This window comes from Epinephelus lanceolatus, chromosome 4 (genome assembly GCF_041903045.1).
Source record: "Epinephelus lanceolatus isolate andai-2023 chromosome 4, ASM4190304v1, whole genome shotgun sequence".
NCBI classification, from domain to species: domain Eukaryota; kingdom Metazoa; phylum Chordata; class Actinopteri; order Perciformes; family Serranidae; genus Epinephelus; species Epinephelus lanceolatus.
The window spans coordinates 31,332,914-31,354,810 of record NC_135737.1 but is presented as its reverse complement, the minus strand read 5'-3'; the positions used below and the strand labels follow the sequence as shown (position 1 = coordinate 31,354,810).

The 21,897-nt window shown below is 41.9% G+C and overlaps 1 protein-coding gene across 1 annotated transcript in view; it reads right to left on the bottom strand.

Moving 5' to 3' along the window:
• The window catches only part of gucy1a2 (guanylate cyclase 1, soluble, alpha 2), a 59,985-nt gene extending 49,190 nt beyond the window's left edge, over positions 1-10,795 (bottom strand). The window contains exons 1-2 of the mRNA XM_033631762.2: positions 9,377-10,795; positions 33-94 (exon numbers count right to left, since the gene is read on the bottom strand). Coding sequence (XP_033487653.1) covers positions 33-94; positions 9,377-9,688 — 374 coding nt within the window. The 5' untranslated portion in view covers positions 9,689-10,795. The remainder of the gene's footprint in view (positions 1-32; positions 95-9,376) is intronic.
• Positions 10,796-21,897: the final 11,102 nt, after the last annotated feature.

Sequence of the window (21,897 nt, the reverse complement as noted above, 5' to 3'; positions counted from 1 at the left end):
AGAAAACCAGCACGCGAGAAAGACGGTCTTACCTGATCTCTTGTTGTCTGTAGAAGTGTAGCGTTCGCTGCAGAGCCTCCTGAACAGTCTGTGTCTGCAAGGAGAAGTGAGAATATTAGACAAGCATATGCATATTTGTGTGTGTGCATTTTTGCACGCATTTAATTATCAATACTGCACATATTCAGTCATTCCCATTGAGATCACTGAAATATATTAGGCACCAGTTGGCAGCTTCCTTTCTTGGTGCTGTAGATAGCTCACATCATATCAGTGTTAAAGCAACTTTCTAAGTGAATCAACATATATTTTTTGGGGAGCATGACACACAGTTGCCACAGACTTCGTACACCCTTGAACCATCTGAATAGACTGCCAGAGTATCATCTGAAGTGTTGAAGTGCAGCCAAGACACTGATGTTTACTGGGCCTTTTTTCACAGAGGACATTTTGGTGTGTCAAAACCAGAGCTGATGATTGTTGGAACAGTCGACTAACTCACTGACTAACATGACCAGCTAAGATGGTTTTGGTGAGTTTTATTTTGTTTGTGTCTAGTTTGAATGAATTGTGTTTTACATTAAGGTAACGAGGCAATAAAAGTAACCAGAGGGACTTGAATCTTGAATTCAGAAGGTGTACGGTTGTATTTCTCTGTTAAATAAGGAAAATGAGAGCAAGAATATTAACTCTCTTGTCATTTTATGAGTTCGCGTTGTTCTTTAATTAAAGAAACTGAGCAAGCTTGTGGAATACTCTCCAGTCAGGGTGGGGGGTGTTGCACCTCGCACTAATACCGTCATATACTATATTAGCTTGGTTCCAGACCATAGACCCCACCCACTCAACTGAGTAGGCTTGCATTACTGGTCTGGCATACTTCAATGAATTTGCGATTTATCTCGTCCAAACGATGGACGGACCAATGAACGCTGGGAGTCTAGCGATTAGCCAATCAGCGCCACGCTGATGTCAAGCTGTACGCCGGTGGGTAACTGGTGAGGATAGCAACAATGGCGACAGCTACAGATCCTACAGACCACATTAACGATGCTATTGAGGTATTTCGCCACTACTCGCGTTAATGGAGGACCAAATTAAGGAAGTTGCTAAACTGGATTTAACGGCGATGCAGCTGGGCGTGCACGACGACAGAGACATTTTAAATGGGCAATGCTCGCTTGTTTTCGGCACCCCCGAAGCATGGATACTAATGACGTCAGATTCTGGGTGAGTCGTTGATCTCTACTGATTGGTTAGGGAAAAATCAAATTCCCTCCCCCTTGTAAATCGCCTTCAATGGAAGCCATGTCAGACTGAAGGTTCTGGGAGCTTCAGTCTGACACTCAGGCTAATACTGTATACCCCTGTGAAATTTCAGGAGGGTATGAAGTGTGAAGAAACAGACACTGCCAAAACCTAATCTGTATTCCTACAGACATCTTATGAACTCTAAATATTGAATATTAACAATTTCTGCACATTTGTATCATGTTTGGCAAAAAATATGAATAAATATATAACAGTAAATGTTGCGTGAGTCTGAGTAACTATTTACTAAAGCTACTTTTACTGTCAGAGCCAATTCTAGAAAGCCCTAGTTTCCTATTATTTTTTGAGTCACTGTAATGTGCCACCCTACCTGGCATCTTGGGAACTTTTAATTAAAGGCAGGTGTGCTAAAGTGAGTGTGGAGCATGGAGGACGCAACGAGGTTACCATCTTCAATCACTATGTATTTGGTTAATCTTAGTTTTATTGTTTGATGCAGGGGAAAAAATACCCCATTGATTTGAACTTAGAAATTGGAAAGGCCTGTTTATTTGGAGATTATGGAGAATGTTTATTTTTTGACGCAACAGTTAAGACAATCAGTTGATAGCGTCATCCTGCAACTCTCCATACATCCTGCAAATCAATCAACTCTTAAACCAACTGAAGCACCCTGGATCATCAAACAGTGAGTAAAATTAAACCAAAGGCAGCAAGTTTATCATATCTCCCGTTATGGCATCTGTAGGCGGCTATTTTTGAACTTATTTGGGAGCCACAGTAATTACAGTCATCACTTCATTTCATATTTGTGAGCATTATATTATATATATAGTAGCTCTACTAATAACCCAGAATTCAAGGAACAAATAAAATGTTCCCATCAAATCAGATCTTTTTGTGTGTTTTCCATTTAATATTTCCTTCTTTCAAAGTTTTGCAAAACAAAAAAATAATGATATTAAAGGTGGCATTAATAATAACAATTTCCAGAAGACCACAATGCACTCCTCGATTGTCTGTGTGTGTGAAGCTGGCGTATTTGCGTTGCTCACAGCCTAAGCTTGAGGAGGCGGGTCCAATGTGATTATCTGTGATACGGCTCAAATGCAAGGCTGTAGTGACAATACTAGAACACAGTGTGCCAGCTGGAGAGGTCATTTTAAGGCCTCCGCCCACTCCGGACAGATACAGTGATTGTGTGTGTGTGTGTGTGTGTGTGTGTGTGTGTGTGAGACTGAGAGGGGACAAGAGAATGAGATGAGGGAGTTGTGGGGTTGTAGAGCAAAAATATGAGGCACTGAGAGATGAGAGAGGCAGTGGGTGTGCAGTCCGAGGACAAATCTACATCTGCTCCAGTCAGCAGGTGTTTAAAAAGGTAAATAGAGTTCACTATCAGGTCAAATAAGATTGTATCTAACCAACTGGGCAAAGTATTGCAAATGTTTGAAGCTACTCCTCTCAGGGCTGACTCATTTTTCGTTATGCTGTCCTTAGGTCCATATCCTCAACTGAGAATATTGCAGCAGTCAGAGCCACTTGAACCAACGCCTGCTCACACAAAAACATTCTCACTTCTAGCTACACCGAGCCATACATCAACTTAGCAACAACAGGAGCAAGATGGGCACTTTATACAAGCCACTGTGCAGACATGATAGCTAAAAAAATACCCACTGGGCCATATTTTCACAGGCTATTTGAAAGCAAAAAAACACGCTTTATCTCCCTGTCACCTCTCTATTCCCCGCTTACACATTGGCGTGCATGTGTAAAACAGAAATGGTGTTCTCTCATGACAATCTCCTCTTACTGCGTCCCTGATTCGGCTACTCATTTACCACAGAGCATGCACATTACAGTGTGTGCATGAAAGATTTCCTACAACAAGCACTAACTGTTATCAGCCACGCATGTGCAAACATACTGTACACATACATCATCATTAGGCTGCATTGTTGCAATCGCTGGCATGTTTACTGTAGACACAACTCGATACCCCATCTCACATTAATCTCACTCAGTCAGACACACAAACCTGCTTAGATTGCAGGATTTGGCTTGCAGCTATAGACCGCTTGGTTCTTAAGATATATTGTTGAAAATCTGCTACAGCATCTGCACTGAGAGGACAATCTGATAGCAGCAAAACAGAATTATGGTAGCAAATTAAATGCTTTCCTGTAACTCTGTAAATATATTTAAAATGTTATTACTGCAACGATGGTGTGACAGGAGAAATGGCATGTAAGGGAAGATTAGAAAACCAAAATGTCCTCTTAAAAGGAGGCTAAATTTCAGATTAAGGGTTTAAACTAAAACTTTTTCTTGTTTAAAACATGCTCTCCTCTGCCTCTTTCTCTAGTCCTCTGTGGTCTTTACCCAAACCACTCTGTCTCTTTTGTTTGCTCTCTTTCTTTACCTTGGGAGGGGAGCAGAATCTCAACCATACTCGCTCCGTTCCTCTTACTCTGTTGCTCTGCATTGCTGTGTTTTCCCACTGAGATTCACTCACACTCTTCTCTACTGTATGTGAACCTGCCTTTCCTGTCTGTCTGTCTGTGTGACTGATTCCTTCCCTCCTTTTATTGCATCCTCCTCCTCCAAATTTCCATTAGCTTGAACTGGTGTTGTCTACGGTCACAGAACAGTGGGTACTGGTGCTTCAGCACAGTTGGAAAGCTGCCGCCACTACTAAAGAAAATAGAAACTCATGTGCCAGATGAGACCCTGCAAGATAAATCCCAGCGTGAGACAAATCAGGCCCCTCTTTCAGGAAGGAGGCGAGTAATAAAGCAGGTACAAAGAAAACAGTGCTGTTGCAATCTGCGTTTTTGAGGCCGTCTCTGAGGATATGAAGCATCGCAGTGTTCATGGCATAATGCAGCCAGAGCATTAGACATGGCAGGGTAAATATAAGACCTCCATACCTTTCTGACATTTTACCTGGGTAGACAGTACATGACAGTATTTGTGTAAAAAACCAACAACAACAACAAAACTGAGCTGCTAGTGATAGAAATCACTGTAGCCCTCCTGGGCTTGGAGCTGTAGTCGAGTTTGCAACATTTCACAAACTCAGATTTGAAGCAAGGGAATATTCATGCACCTATTTCCCTACTCAACAGGAAAATACAACTGTACACCTTTTGAATTCAAGTTCTCATCGTAAAACTTGAGTCAAACTCGACAGAAACAAAATAAAAGTCTTGGTTAGTCTTTCCATTGTTTCAACAATCACCAACTCTGATTTGGTCCAAATAAACCCTTAACTCACCAAGTTGGATATGAAAATACGCAAGCTCTACACACTGTTTTTCCCTGCTGCCTCCATCTATCGTTGCTGGCTGGGTGTCTTATAGTCCTGTAACATTATCCCTATCTCTCGCAGTCGCCATCTTTCTCAATTCAGCTGCCTGTTCCACCAGTACAGACTGACATCTGGTGTTGTGTTCTGTGAACAATACATCTTGAATACAGCCTCTCTGTATCACTTTAAAAGAAAGACTAGTGTCAATTTTTAAAATCAAAAAGAAAGAAAACATGGAAGCTCTACTTCTGTACATTGACATCTATGAGCCACAGTTACTCACAACCCATTAGTCACGTGCAACAATTTCTACTGTAGTTAATACTACTTTCAAAATCCCTTCATTACTTGTCCCAGCTTCACTATCAACTGTCCAACAATACTGAAAATGCTAAAAAAAAAAAAAAAATCATCTTAACAGTTTTATAACAAATCAATTTTACTTATAGGCAACAAGTTCTTTTGAAACTTGTTGAATCACAAAATGTTTTTCATTATCTGCACAGAGATCAAACTGCGGTGAGGAAGGAATTTTTATATTGTTTATCACTGCTTTGTGCAGTTAGAGACAAACAAAATGTTTTACAATCATTTATTGACGTGTTGTTCAGGTCACGTTCTAAAATCTGTACTATTATGGTGTTTACAAGATTTTTTTGAGAATAGAAAATGGCCAATAGCATTATCAAGAAATATTTTCTCCTGCGGGAACAAAATTACCAAGGGTGTAAGACAGTACCTTTCCCCACAATTTTAACCTCATTTGTATACACACAATAAAGACAGGCTGATCGCAGCAAAAAGCCAACTTCAATAGGTTAATTTACATAAATGAAATTAGCTGGGCTGGGTCCAGTTGCTTGACTCAGCTGAGACTCGGCATCAATGTCACCCCAGAATCAGGCCAAATCAGCTGGCGTGATTCCGGCTGTGGACACTGCCATCACTGGGCTGTTATCAGAAATGACCTGGCCCAGCATCGGCCCAAACTCGGCATGCCAGATGAAATTAGCTGGGCTGCATCTGGTTGTCCGACTCAGCTGAGACTCAGTGTGAATGACGCCCCAGAATTGGGCCGAATCAGCTGGCCTGACTCCTGCTGCCGACACTGCCATCACTGGGTATACAGCACAATAACCAAAGTGCATATTTACTTAAGCAAGGTAGATATACTTCTTAATAAATCTGGTCCCTTATGGGGAAACTGTGACCACAAATTTTAGATGTGGATTGAATAACAGACACACACACTCACACACTCTTCTCACACTTTTCATATTTGTGTCCAACACTCGTGGCCTTTTGATCGGCGTCATGGGTCACTAAGCTAATGGCCACCTTCCATGTGTATACACGAAACTAAGAGGGGGGAGCAGGAGGGAGACAGAAATGTTTGCACACATGTTAGAGTGTGTGTGTGCGTGTGTGTGTTGTTGCTTCTGGGTCAGTGTGGTCGGGGTGAAGACAACCACAGAGAGCATGCTCTGTTCTCTCTGTCACGGTCCATTGCAGTCAACAACAGACACTGCCCCTGCACGCAGCCACTGTGCGTGTGTGTCTATGTGTGAGAGAACAAAAAAGATAATAAACTGTGTGTTGTGTTGTGAGTGAGAGAGTGAATATGTTTATGTTTATTAGCTAATTTGCTAGTGTATGGTCCTACTTACTTAGCTATATTTTTTATGGCACCATCACTAGAAATGTATTTCAAAAGTGGACAAACAAACACTTGAGGAGAAATGCACTGTATGGCTGTTTGGCAGAGGGAGTTTAAGCTGCTCTATCACAGTCCAACCTAACACACACGTACATCAAACACTGGGAAAAAATCCTTGTCCCTGGGATCAAAGCACAACACCATAATGACCCTTACATATTTAAATGTAAAAGGCTCCATTGCCGCCCAGCTGATGCCTGTAACTGCACTTAAAGGCAACAAAAACATACTTGCACACAGACACACACACAGCTCCGCAATGCTAGATACGATTGTCATCGAGTGTTATACAAACCTGTCTTCAGGTGATCCCTCTGCCCTATTTTTTCACAGATCTATTAAAGATCAGGGCCAGTAAGAGCTACAGCCGAGAGCTGAAGTTGCCTCTCAGTGGTCCTCTCTACTGTACAACAACTTCAGATTTTTTAGCTGTGCTGCTGAATTTCGTTATTTTTTGCGAGGTTGTGCCTGGGCAGCAAAAAAGGCTGACAATTGCTGCTCCTATATTGACTTCTTTCCACAACGTCTACAGTATTTCTCACAGGAATTGGACCACAGGGTCTGAGCAATTGCAATTTGGAGAGCCCTATTCCCACAGCCTCGAAGCAGTGTTCTTATTTTATGACAGACCGACAAAAATAGACCTGTGAGCTAAAAACTCTTGGATTAGAAGCAATGAGTTGAGCACAAACGCTGTTTATATGTCTTTCTAGCTATTACTAATCCATCTATTCAATCATTAACTCATCTCTACCTCTATACATGTTACAGTGAGGACTACAAAGACGTGTTTCGTGTTTGTTTCATCTCATGGACCGTAGCTATAGCTGTTGCTTTTCTTCGAACAACACTACAGAAGTACATGGACATATGAAGTTCCATTTTGGGTGTTACTGGAGCCAGTAAAACAAATTTAAGTGAGATAAGCTAAGGGCAAAAAACATGGCTGGAACACCTGTCAGCCAAGCAAGCAATACCTCGAAACATTCTTCTCTTTAACCCTGAATACCTCCTTAACGGAAAAACCATTGTGAAATCGAAACAGAGATACATTATCTTTTACATCAACACTGAATCAAATGGCTCACTGTAATGTTGAACTGTTTGCTAGTACTGCTGGTGCCTCTGAGAATCACACTGTATCGCGTTACATCAGGCACTTTCTGTCCACACTGAACCTGTTAAATATGGAACTCTGTTATGTCATGTAAACAAACCACTTACCTATGTTTGCTCAGAGACGTTAGACTGGAGACTTAACCGCTGAAAAGATGGGCGAGTAGGCCTACATGCTTCCTACGTTTGTACTTTTTAAACAGAAAACATGTTTTTGTAGTGTGTTATCGACTGGAGATGAGATACAATGGCCAACAGCGAGTGGGTTGGTATTAGCCTTCAACTCCCAGGCGATCTCCCTCTGGCCAGCTGCCACCTTATTCAGGTTTTTGTAGTAAAATAAGGAAATGTCGTGTAGATAACTTCTCATTTTGACCTCGTGAATTAGCCGTTCCTCATTTATTGTGGTTCTATGAACGTGAGCAACATGAATAAAATAGAAATGGGGCATCTGACAAAGTTCAGCTCAAAACAGCTTGAGTTGCACTCGGCCAGTTGGGACATTACAGTAGAAAACAATATAATCAAGCCCATTGTCAATGTTCAAGTTGAAGAAAGTTGAGCCGATGAAAGATGTTTTTCACAATGCAGTAAAACGTCTGTAAATATTGCTCTCATGTTCTACAGTTGGCCAGTGAAAAGATCACATTGCGAAGCTCATGCTGTTCTATTTTTGTTAGCCTAGATGTGCAAGTAAGCAGATGTTAGCTTAAATGCTAACCATTAAGAGTCGATAACATATGTAGGACAAAAATCACTTAACCAGAGTTTGTCAGTTTGAAATACAGCCAAAAACCGTGTAACACTGCAAGTGTCTGCGTAGCGTCCGTCGCGTACGTCACTGTTTTTGCTCGATATTGATATTTTGCTTGTTATTGTTTTAAGTTTTTATCCTTTTTCACCTGTTAAAAAATCTTCTGTGGATAGAGAGACCAGAGAGACGTTAAACTAGGTCGTATCATTAGCCTCTGTCACCTCTTTGGTATCTTTGGTACTATACAGCAGTGACATAATACCAATGTTGACAACATTTGTTTGCTCTGTCAGTCACTTAATATTACATCACCTTTTTAAAGTTGTGTTTTCTGATTAAATCCACCAAAGTGCAACATTTCCTGGTGCAGATCTACATTTTGCAGTTTTTCCAGTATATGTTGTTGTTGCCTGACTCCATAACCGGGGCCACATTACTGTAGATGTCATCAAAAGCCAAACTGATGCAGCATCACAAAGGACTATGCTATACCAAACGCCCTAATCACACGCCATCCATCACAATTGCGCTCAGTTCTAATAGCTGCTTTATTACATTACAGCCTGTAATACAACTGAGACGCACAGATGCAGGCTTACTCGTCACACTCCGAGCATCACACACAGACAGAGCATGGGCATCTCCCTCTCTCTCACACACACACACACACACACACACAACTTATTTATTATATAATCTGCCAGATGATTCAGGCTATCAGAAGTAAAGGATGGAAAAGGGGGCTTTTTTCATAGACAGCAATGCACATGTCACATAATGACATTGTCTGGGATTTTGGACTATGGGGGGATAGTTTGTTTAGATTTCCTGGTCTTAAAGGCCGTGTTTCTGCTAAACTTTGGAGACAGCTGTGTGGGATGGAATAAATGCCTCTGGCTGTTTGCTCATCATATTGACTGTTTCTCTCTGAGTGTCTTCTGAAGACTCTGATTTGGTCAATAATGCCTTGCTCTTAAAGTACACAGAATGACAAACAACATTTAATATATTAAATTTAGAAGGATGCTCTATAGACTTTCTGTAAAGCTATGAATTTAGTTGCAGCATCAGATCCATGGGACCCGTATTGAATATTAAAGTAGTTATGTAGGAGACGCCTTTATGAATATGACTCTACAACTTAGGAATACTTAATGATATTTCATGCAGGCACAGCAAAGCTCTTCAGACTGAGCAGGAGGCCTACCGTGGGTGAGGTCAGCCGCCTGAGGCTCTCCCCCAGCGAGTCCAGGTTCACCCGTCTCCTCCTGGTGACCCTCTTGTGGGGTCCTTGCTGCTCCTCGCCCGCCGGGCACGCCGACCTGTCAGCGGGGCTGCGGCCGTTCCAGAGCACCGCTCTGTGGGAGGAGTGGAAGGAGGAGAAGGGGCAGCCTCGGCTCTCCTCCGCCGGCTCCAGCCCGCCGTCCCCTCCATCTCCCCCTGGGCTCTCCAGCCCGCAGTCCGAGCCCACCGAGCTGCTGAACGACTCGGAGGAGATCTTGCGCGACGACGAGGACATGGTGGTAGTGAGGAAGAGGAGCAGGAGGAGGAGGAGGATGGTGGTGGTGATGACAGTGGTGGTGTTGAGGATGGTGATGATGCTACAGTCGGTTCCGTACCACGTCCACCTCTACGCCGGGAAGTCATCAGATAGTGGGGGGTGTGAGAGGGTTGGGTGGGTGAGGAGGAGAAGGGGGTGAGGTCTGTCTGTGTAATTATGTATGCATATGAGATATGTGTGTTTGCGTGCGCGTGAGATGATGTCCAGGTCCTTCTGTGTCTATGTGTGCACAGGCCTGTGAGATGCGTCTGTCTGCGTGTGAGACTCAGCAACCTATTCAGAGGGAGAGGGGGGGTCGACCGAGAGCGAGAGCACTAACGGCACGCAAACATTTATGTAAGGGGGGATGAGCAGGTGGGGGTCTCGCCTCCTAAAACCGTCCTCCTTTACCCCCAAAACAAATCACCCTGGGAGGCCAAACACTTTCCAAAGGATGCTTCAAATATAAAACATAAAAATAAACAGCCCTGGCAACAGTATTATTCAAAGCTGACATACAGTGGGCTCGCGCGCAACTATGTCAAAGCAGACGTTACCTTAACTTACGAAATTGCAGAAGAGAAAAACGACAAAAGGTCGCCACAATCGACATGTTGGTCCACAATGGTAATTCCGACACATGTTAATGATTCCTCTCACGCACGGTGAATTTTTGGCATCCGAAGAATGTGGCGTCTCCCCCTTTTCTCCCCACTTTGCCAGAGAGAAATCCCCAAAGTCACGGCAGATGTGACTGCTTCCCTCTCTCCTCCGTCCCTTCTCCTCCTCCTCCTCCTCGTCCTATGCGACAGCGGTTCTCCTGTCTGTCTCCCAGAACACCGTCCTCTCATCATTCCTCCATCTTCCACTTTATATTCCGTCACTGCTGCGCTTTGCTTTGGTCTCGTCTCGTCTCTTTTTGGGGTCGTCGCTGGGATTGCGGGGCGAAGAGGTGGCTGCAAGTGGAGGTGCGCGAGATGGAGAAACACGGAGAGACAGAAGGGAGAGCGCGCACGCGGGAAGCCAACAGCAGCACGCACCGGCGATGTTCTGAGCAGAGCGGAGCGCGCGCTGTGAAGCACGCATCAGCGCGCTGTGCTGCGTTTTAGTTGGACAATAAACCAGAGCCAATCGGATGGATGGATGGATAGATAGATAGATAGATAGATAGATAGATAGATAGATAGATAGATAGATAGATGAGCTACAGTTGATATGTTGGCTAACTTAATTGGTGAAGTTAAAAGTGTATCCACAAGGGCACAAATGGGGTGCATCCTCCACTCCTTGACTACTAATCCTAACCCTGTTTTTGTTGCCTAAACCTAACCACGTGCTTTTGTTGCCTAAACCTAACCATGTGTTTGTTGCCTAAACCTAACCAAGTGTTTGTTGCCTGAACCTAACCATGTGTTTGTTGCCCGAACCTAACCATGTGTTTGTTGCCGAAACCTAACCATGTGTCTGTTGCCTGAACCTAACCATGTGTTTGTTGCCTAAACCTAACAATGTGATTGTTGCCTAAACATAACCACTTGCTTTTGTTGCCTCAACCTAACCACATGCTTTTGTTGCTTAAACCTAACCAAGTTGCCTAACCCTAACCACATGCTTATTTTGACCAAACCTAACCCTGTTTTTGTTGCCTGAACCTAACCATATGCTTTTGTTGCCTAAACCTAACCATGTGTTTGTTGTCTAAACCTAACCATGTGTTTGTTGCCTACACCTAACCATGTGGTTGTTGTCTAAACCTAACCATGTGTTTGTTGCCTAAACCTAACCACGTGTTTGTTGCCTAAACCTAACCATGTGTTTTTGTTGCCTAAACCGAACCATGTTTTTGTTGCCTAAACCTAACCACTTACTTTTATTGCCTAAACCTAACCACATGCTTTTGTTGCTTAAACCTAACCACGTGTTTGTTGCCTAAACCTAACCATGTGCTTTTGTTGCTTAAACCTGACCATGTGTTTGTTGCCTAAACCTAACCACGTGCTTGTTGCCTAAACCTAACCACTTACTTTTATTGCCTAAATCTAACCACATGCTTTTGTTGCTTAAACCTAACCATGTGTTTGTTGCCTGAACCTAACAATGTGATTGTTGCCTAAACCTATGTGTCTATTGCCTGAACCTAACCATGTGTTTGTTGCCTAAACCTAACAATGTGATTGTTGCCTAAACCTAACCACTTGCTTTTGTTGCCTCAACCTAACCACATGCTTTTGTTGCTTAAACCTAACCAAGTTGCCTAAACCTAACCACATGCTTATTTTGACCAAACCTAACCCTGTTTTTGTTGCCTGAACCTAACCATATGCTTTTGTTGCCTAAACCTAACCATGTGTTTGTTGTCTAAACCTAACCATGTGTTTGATGCCTAAACCTAACCATGTGTTTGTTGCCTAAACCTAACCACGTGTTTGTTGCCGAAACCTAACCATGTGCTTTTGTTGCCTAAACCTAACCATGTTTTTGTTGCCTAACCCTAACCACTTACTTTTATTGCCTAAACCTAACCACATGCTTTTGTTGCTTAAACCTAACCACGTGTTTGTTGCCTAAACCTAACCATGTGCTTTTGTTGCTTAAACCTAACCACGTGTTTGTTGCCTAAACGTAACCATGTGCTTTTGTTGCTTAAACCTAACCACGTGTTTGTTGCCTAAACCTAACCATGTGCTTTTGTTGCTTAAACCTGATCATGTGTTTGTTGTCTAAACCTAACCACGTGTTTGTTGCCTAAACCTAACCACTTACTTTTATTGCCTAAATCTAACCACATGCTTTTGTTGCTTAAACCTAACCATGTGTTTGTTGCCTGAACCTAACAATGTGATTGTTGCCTAAACCTATGTGTCTGTTGCCTGAACCTAACCATGTGTTTGTTGCCTAAACCTAACAATGTGATTGTTGCCTAAACCTAACCACTTGCTTTTGTTGCCTCAACCTAACCACATGCTTTTGTTGCTTAAACCTAACCAAGTTGCCTGAACCTAACCACATGCTTATTTTGCCCAAACCTAACCCTGTTTTTGTTGCCTGAACCTAACCATATGCTTTTGTTGCCTAAACCTAACCATGTGTTTGTTGTCTACACCTAACCATGTGTTTGTTGCCTAAACATAACCATGTGTTTGTTGCCTAAACCTAACCACATGTTTGTTGCCTAAACCTAACCATGTGTTTGTTGCCTAAACCTAACCACATGTTTGTTGCCTAAACCTAACCATGTGCTTTTATTGCCTAAACCTAACCACATGCTTTTGTTGCTTAAACCTAACCACGTGTTTGTTGCCTAAACCTAACCATGTGCTTTTGTTGCTTAAACCTGACCATGTGTTTGTTGCCTAAACCTAACCACGTGCTTGTTGCCTAAACCTAACCACTTACTTTTATTGCCTAAATCTAACCACATGCTTTTGTTGCTTAAACCTAACCATGTGTTTGTTGCCTGAACCTAACAATGTGATTGTTGCCTAAACCTATGTGTCTATTGCCAGAACCTAACCATGTGTTTGTTGCCTAAACCTAACAATGTGATTGTTGCCTAAACCTAACCACTTGCTTTTGTTGCCTCAACCTAACCACATGCTTTTGTTGCTTAAACCTAACCAAGTTGCCTAAACCTAACCACATGCTTATTTTGACCAAACCTAACCTTGTTTTTGTTGCCTGAACCTAACCATATGCTTTTGTTGCCTAAACCTAACCATGTGTTTGTTGTCTAAACCTAACCATGTGTTTGATGCCTAAACCTAACCATGTGTTTGTTGCCTAAACCTAACCACGTGTTTGTTGCCGAAACCTAACCATGTGCTTTTGTTGCCTAAACCTAACCATGTTTTTGTTGCCTAACCCTAACCACTTACTTTTATTGCCTAAACCTAACCACATGCTTTTGTTGCTTAAACCTAACCACGTGTTTGTTGCCTAAACCTAACCATGTGCTTTTGTTGCTTAAACCTAACCACGTGTTTGTTGCCTAAACGTAACCATGTGCTTTTGTTGCTTAAACCTAACCACGTGTTTGTTGCCTAAACCTAACCATGTGCTTTTGTTGCTTAAACCTGATCATGTGTTTGTTGTCTAAACCTAACCACGTGTTTGTTGCCTAAACCTAACCACTTACTTTTATTGCCTAAATCTAACCACATGCTTTTGTTGCTTAAACCTAACCATGTGTTTGTTGCCTGAACCTAACAATGTGATTGTTGCCTAAACCTATGTGTCTGTTGCCTGAACCTAACCATGTGTTTGTTGCCTAAACCTAACAATGTGATTGTTGCCTAAACCTAACCACTTGCTTTTGTTGCCTCAACCTAACCACATGCTTTTGTTGCTTAAACCTAACCAAGTTGCCTGAACCTAACCACATGCTTATTTTGCCCAAACCTAACCCTGTTTTTGTTGCCTGAACCTAACCATATGCTTTTGTTGCCTAAACCTAACCATGTGTTTGTTGTCTACACCTAACCATGTGTTTGTTGCCTAAACATAACCATGTGTTTGTTGCCTAAACCTAACCACATGTTTGTTGCCTAAACCTAACCATGTGCTTTTGTTGCCTAAACCGAACCATGTTTTTGTTGCCTAAACCTAACCACTTACTTTTATTGCCTAAACCTAACCACATGCTTTTGTTGCTTAAAAATAACCACGTGTTTGTTGCCTAAACCTAACCATGTGCTTTTGTTGCTTAAACCTTACCACGTGTTTGTTGCCTAAACCTAACCATGTGCTTTTGTTGCTTAAACCTGACCACATGTTTGTTGCCTAAACCTAACCACGTGTTTGTTGCCTAAACCTAACCACTTACTTTTATTGCCTAAATCTAACCACATGCTTTTGTTGCTTAAACCTAACCATGTGTTTGTTGCCTAAACTTAACCATGTGTTTGTTGTCTGAACCTAATCATGTTTGTTGCCTAAACATAACCCTGTTTTTGTTGCCTAAACCTAACCACGTGCTTTTGTTGCCTAAACCTAACCATGTGTTTGTTGCCTAAACCTAACCACGTGCTTTTGTTGCCTAAACCAAACCATGTGTTTGTTGCCTAAACCTAACCATGTGCTTTTTTGCCCAAACTTAACCCTGTTTTTGTTGCCTGAACCTAACCATGTGCTTTTGTTGCCTACACCTAATCATGTGTTTGTTGCCTAAACCTAACCCAGTTTTTGTTGCCTAAACCTAACCATGTGCTTTTGTTGCCTAAACCTAGCCATATGTTTGTTGCCTAAATCCAACCATGTATGTTTGTTGTTGAAGGAAAAAAACGTTCAGTTCTTGGTGTTGGTATTTATTTTGCAAGAGACTGTAAACGTTAAATTTCCTGTGAAAATGGAAGTGTATCTTGAAAGAACAGAACACATGGTGTCCCAGAATGTCACCAACTATCACATCCACATCCAAGTCCATGACCAAGACGTCAATATGTGACAAGGTCGGGGTGAGAATGTGTTGCCCATGGTCAAAATTTCATTTACGGTGAATAATTAGGTTAACAGAAGATGTGCTGATCTCCAAAAGGCATGATGCTAAAGATTAAACATTTCTTTGGGCATGATTAGGCATAATCAATCTTTTCCGGTTTCAATATCACAAAAAGGAAAAGGGTCTGAAGCTAAAGTCTGGGCACGTTGCATGGCTAGTACCTGGTAGCGTCTCCTTTGCCAAGTATCACAGCTTCTAAAGACTTTTTGTAACCAGCTAAGAGTCTGTTAGTTCTTGTTTGGAGGATTTTTACCCATTCGTCCTTGCAAAAGCTTCTAGTTCAAAACATTCTCACTCCAACCTCGTCACATATCAATGTTTGGTCATGGACGTGGAAGGTACCCTGGGTGTGTTGGTTGTTGACGATCTGGGGGCAGTGTATCAAGGTCTGCCTGTTACATGTATTGTCTTCTTTCAAAATACACTTCTGTTTTCACTGGAAATTTACTGTTTACATACAGTCTTTCAAAATAAATGCACTACATCGACACAACGCAAACTGGCATTGTTTTACCTTCAACAACAAAGACATGTTGTTGAAGGCAACGGTCATTTTGTCTGCGGCCATTTTGACTTGACCAGCAGACTTCACTACAAGCCATTTGGCAGTAGAAACAGGTGGCGTGCTTTACCTGATGCATGATCCTAAATGAAGTAAATACAGCCAAATTACCAAAAGAAAACTTAACTTTGAGCCAGACAATACTACTCCATCATGTAAGGACTGTGTGATATAGTTTGGCATTTTGAAGAAATAAAGTAAGTGGACCCTCAGTGAGGATTGTTTTGACATTCTATTTTTGACACACTTTCACGGATCATGCAACACATCCATCTCCATGGCAACTAAGTGAACTCAGACAGCTGTCAAAGACAATGTAAAATGGTTAAAAGTTCAAGGAGGAAGCCAAGTGGACCTTCATTTTGGATTGTTTTGTCAAAAATATTATTGCAGCACAGGAATACTGGTCTCTGTTGTGTGCACTGTACTTAATGGGAATTTACAATGCAGAGAGATAGCAGGTGAGGTTGAGGAGGGGTCAATAGGGGCCCAAAAGCAAATGTTTGCCCCAGGGCCGACTAATATGTTAATCCAGTCATGTCTGTCGGGATGCATTTGTTTCAATAAAAGAAACTTAATTACAGTCGGACTATTATTCCTCTTTATCTCTACTTAGTGTCATTTACAGTTTCCTATCACTGTGACATCTTGGCAGGTGATAAACAGGTGCTTGCTCCTCAATTATCTAACTGGAAATGGTAATCAAGCAACATCTCATTATAATCAAACAACAGTCATGGCCAATAAGCCAAGTTCATGGCAATGTGCCAAATGTGCTCAACATGGGTATACAAGGACGAACATGGCTCCACATGCAGATAATGGAGCTGGCAGTGGTGGCACACGCTTGTTGCCTCCCATCAGAGAACAGAACGATGTTCATGTCTGGCTCTAATAACAGTCATGACCTTGACCTCGATTGGCAGAGGATGTGTGTTCATTGAGGGCCCCAAAGGGACAAGCAGAGAGACACTGAAACAGACATGATGCATCATGCATGTATACACACACACACGCACACACACACACACACACACACATACACACACACACACACACACCACAGTGTAATTTCCTGGAGGTGCCGACTAATTCATTTGACTTTCTGGAGCAGCGTGACCCCAATACATTGCATAGAATTTTGCTCCTTCTTTCTCTCTAACACACACCCACATTCTCCCTTTCTCCCTCACATAGCCCGCACCGACACACCGCTACACACACACACACCCTGCCTCTTTTTCCTTATCTGGTCGCTTGCTCTTAGCAATCAGTCTGCCATCCATCAGTAATAATGTGGGCATTTAATAAAGCCAACACTGCGATGGAATAAAACACTGTTCCAGAGGAGATAAGCTCAGTAGCAGCCAGCCGTCTATAGCTGAGTGCAGACAGGGCAACAGCTCAGTAACTGTGCAGTCACGGAATTAGAATAAATAGAAAAGGGCACTTCCTGGGGTATCGTGGTAATCTCATTCAATGGGTACATCTAAAATGGATGACATCAAATTTTAATAACATTACCTGGGAAATGAAGTATGGAGCAGTCCGACCCTGAGTCTCAGTGGCATTTCTCTTTATAACTGCACTGCATTAACGCGTGTTATGGTAACCTTCACGCGCTCGTCCATATGATTGTGTTTATGTTATAATAAATACAATGAGTAATATTTCTAATGGTGGGAGTCAGCTCAGTAAACCTGTTTCTGCAGTAACATACCTTTTTTTTTTACGACTTTATATGCAATGACTCATCAAAAAAAAATTATTTGAATGCAAATATTCAACATAAAATTCCAGGAATCTTCCAGGAATTTTCTTTTGTCCTCGATGTGTGAATTATCAAATTATCTACAATTTAAATTAGACACATTACAATGCATAGCAGCACTAGTTACCTTTAAGCCAGATATATTAATAGTTTAAAGTATGTTAAATTATTAAGCAATAAATTGGACAGTATTGCAGTGAATAAGATTTGACGTGAGAGGTGGAGGAGGAAATAACTTGCATGTTTTGCAGACAGGTTTATGTCACCTCAGGGAAACCCTGCATATTTACATGGAGTCTAAAAGTCTGGATTGTCCTAGAGAACACACACACACACACACACACAGATATTTAAAATAACTCCATGCAAAAAGGGGAAAAACCCATATAGAGACAACACCGTTCAGGAGCAGACACACAGAGTTTAGGCCCGCAAAGTCTGAAAAAACGAGAGTTGGTGGAATGCAGGAAGATAAGAAGAGAGTCAGCCCGGTGACACACACCAGTGAGTCAAAACCAAGTTTTCTCCAGAGATAAGCAGACAGTCATACAGACACACTCAAACATAAAACACAATTGTATATTCATCCACTGCCTGACACATCACACACAGAGACACACGCACAACTTGAGCATTTTAATGCAGCGTACCACTCATTTGAGCTTTTAGGTGTTTCAGTTCTTCTGTTTGTGTGTGTGTGTGTGCGTGTGCGTGTGCGTGTGTAGTGGCAAGCACGACAGTTTCAATTTTGTGACACAAGAGACATTGTTTTATTTATGGAAGCGTTACACGTTCATATTTTCTGAACTGACAGGATTATTATCTCAGAATTCTGAGAAAAGTTTTTTAATTTCTGCTCTTGTTTTTCTAAATTAACAAGACAACAATCTCATTAATTCAGAAAACAAAGCAGAAGTTTTTTTTCCTCAAGTGAACGCATCACGATTCTGTAATTATTGCCTCGTCTTTCTGTCAAAAACGTCTCCTGCCTGTGATTGACATGACACGATAGTGTGAAACATAAAAGAGAAGGTGAAATAATAATTAAGAAAATAAATGAGAGAACCTGAAGCAGAGCAAGCAAATGAGTAAAGCTACAGAGGATGAAACGGTGTGATGTGTGGACGTTTGAAAAATAACTCCAGAAAGGACGTGTGTGTGTGTGTGTGTGTGTGTGTGTGTGTGTGTGTGTGTGTGTGTGTGTGTGTGAGGCAGAGACAGGCAGAAAGAGATGGCTGTCTCGGTCATAAATCTGCCCCCAGCCAATCTAATTGGCCATAACCATACATCACTCCACGCCACTCTGCTGCTATTAACCGTGAACCTGGGCCTCTCTGTCACTCGCACAATATAAATAACCTGCTGCAGCTTCCCAAGGGACGGTTTCAGAGGCACAAATCGGGTTAAAGCGTCGCAAATTGCATGTTGTGGTCTTGCACTAAAAACTGCACGACAGATTCAGTTGCATTTCCTGATAATGATCGCGTTACAATCTGACCTTTGATACACATTTTGATTGTGGGATTTATTTTCGGCGGTTACATCATATTCAAGCGGTGGGCGACAGAGGTGAGTGACAAACTAAATTACTGCTGACTTATGATGGAACCGGCCCTCTGATGGACACGTAAACTATAAATTACCCACAGTCCATTGACTGCCTAGCAGCAGAGACACTGTGGTTGCCATGGCTTGCTGATCTGAAGGTGATGTTGTAATAATAATAAATAATAACAAAACACAACTCTGTCTCCTCCTCTGGGAAATTAATTACCTCCGTGTCCTCTGTGTCCTTGCTGACAGGGGCTGGAGCCTGGATCCTCCAAGTAAAGGACAGTCTCCCTGCTCTCATCATGTACTCAGGGGATACTCAACTAGCTTTGCTCGAGGGCCACTTATTAATAATTATCAGTATATAGAATTAATTAAATGTCTGTTTTCAACCTATTGATGGTCACTGTCCTCATTCGTCTTTGCTAAGAGACAAACGCAGTCACAATCTAGGATCAGAGGACATTCGGGCTTAGCCGAAACCTCTGTCACGGGGGCGTCCAGGGGATTGTCCCCATGCACTTTTTTCAAATAAACTATTTTGATGCTTTTAATGCCCTCTGGCTATTTATATTCAAAGTACAAAAAATTCCCAGTGTGAATCCATTTATTTTCATTGTGAATTACAAAATGGCCACCTGGCAACCATTGTTGAGTATCACCGATGTGCCTGTTTCCTTGTACCATGTTACGTGAAATTAGTGAAACTGAGGATTATGTTAACAATCAAAATATAAATGAAAGTGTACCAGTGTTAAAAGTGTCAGAGACTAAGAGCCAGTATTTTTCGCCTGTGGATTGAAAAGTAGTGCAAGGTGACAGTCCTTTTCAATTAAAGTTAAGCACCTTTCCCACTGCACAAAGAAACAGCTAACACCTGCTAACATTCGGCTTTTTAATGTAATGGGTCACTCGGGTCATATTACTCCGCAGTAGTCACGGGTATTTATCTTATCTGGCTCAGATCGCCATTGATGGAGACACCCAGGTGAACAGGCCAATTTAAGCCCCTAAACTAGCGAGATGTAATGAAGCACCATTACAAAATGGCATCCGTCTCGCCCAAGCAGCACAACATCAAATCAAATTAGTCAGCACCGAGTTTGAAAGATACATTGACAGATATGTAAAAAGAATTAACTACTATAAAGTTTTCATAGGCTGCCATGCTGATCTCTACTGTTCACTAACCCTGTTTTCCGCTCTGTCCGTGATGTCAACATGACACACCAAAAACACCCACCCACCTACACACACACACAAAAGTGTACTCGTCTGCAGCACAGCGCTGTTCACAGCTCTGGTCTACTGGCAATGGGAAAAAGAGTCTATTGCCTATTTTTAGTGGGTTTTCCTGTGTTTAAAATACTTGCATCTATGTGCAAATTTTGGTGGAAAAGGGGTTTTAGAAATTCTTTCCCAAATATATTCAAATCACAAGGGTAAGAAAGTAATGAAATTGTACTAGGAGGGGGATACTCATAGGGGATTTAAAATGCACCACAAATTATAATTATACATACAGATTATCCTACGTATATTAGCAGCATGCTTACTACAGAATCTACCCATGGGATCTTTTCTGACTCTACCATATAGCATCTCCTTATGGTTTCTAATAAGAGTGATGCATTCTTTTTTTTTTTTAACGATATTTTTTGGCCATTTTGCCTTTAATGGACAGGACAGGTGAGTGTGAATGGAGGAGAGAGAGGGCGGATGACATGCAGCAAAGGGCCACAGGCTGGATTCGAACCCGGGCCACTGCGGCAACAGCCTCGTACATGGGGCGCCTGCTCTACCACTAAGCCACCGACGTCCCTGAGTAATGCTTTCTTTAAAGAGAAAACTCTTTCTATAAACTGTCAAGACTGGAGAGCATGTGAAGAGTGAGAGAATCCTGATTCCGAAGCCCTCCCCCCTCTGACCACAAACATAAGTAGTGAAATTAAAAGGTAAAAGAAATCTAGCTTTTGTGTTTCATACAAATTCAGCAGTAACCAGCTGCACCCATGCACCACACGTGTCTGAGATGACACCTGGAAATAGAAAAAAAAGAGGCTGTCACATGTCGGGACGAGGCGGCTGATTGTTCATGTGTGCACTTGCTTATGTGAACTGTAGTGGAGAGGGGCACATTGAACAGACTGACTAATGGACAATAGCAGACACTCTCTCCACAGCCTCCTGGGGCAACAGAGGAGCAGCTGCAGCAGTCGGCTCATCTCACTGTGTTGCAGAACGGAGCGTTTCAGGAGATCCTTCGTCCCCACGGCAATAAGACTGTTTAACACCTCCTGAATCCAGTCACACACTGGTTTAATTTAATTTGTAATTTCTATTTATGCACTTATTTGAACTTATTTTATGTCTATTATGTCTATTTTAATACCACTGTGTTGTGCTGTTGTTGATGAGGGGAAGTATGGTTGTTGTTTTTTTATGAACTACTGGACATCTGAATTTCCCTTCGGGGATGAATAAAGTTTTCTTTCTTTCTTTCTTTCTATATGTGATGACACTGAAACCTTGTAGAATTAAGTGACATCTGAATAGGATAACACAGAGTAAAAAAAAATAGGGTTGTACTGGCAGGGTAAGTGTGGAAGAAAGGCACCAATTTAGGTCGTGGCTGCAAGAAGCTGCTGCTCAGTGGTAGGTTTAAAGATTTGTAACATCAGAAATGTAGACTTTGACACAGAAGAGCTTGATTTATTCATCACAAGAAAAGAAATCAAAGATGGATATAACGTTTGAGGAAATTAAGACCTCACAAATTCCAATTTAAAACTATGTAATGCCTCCTA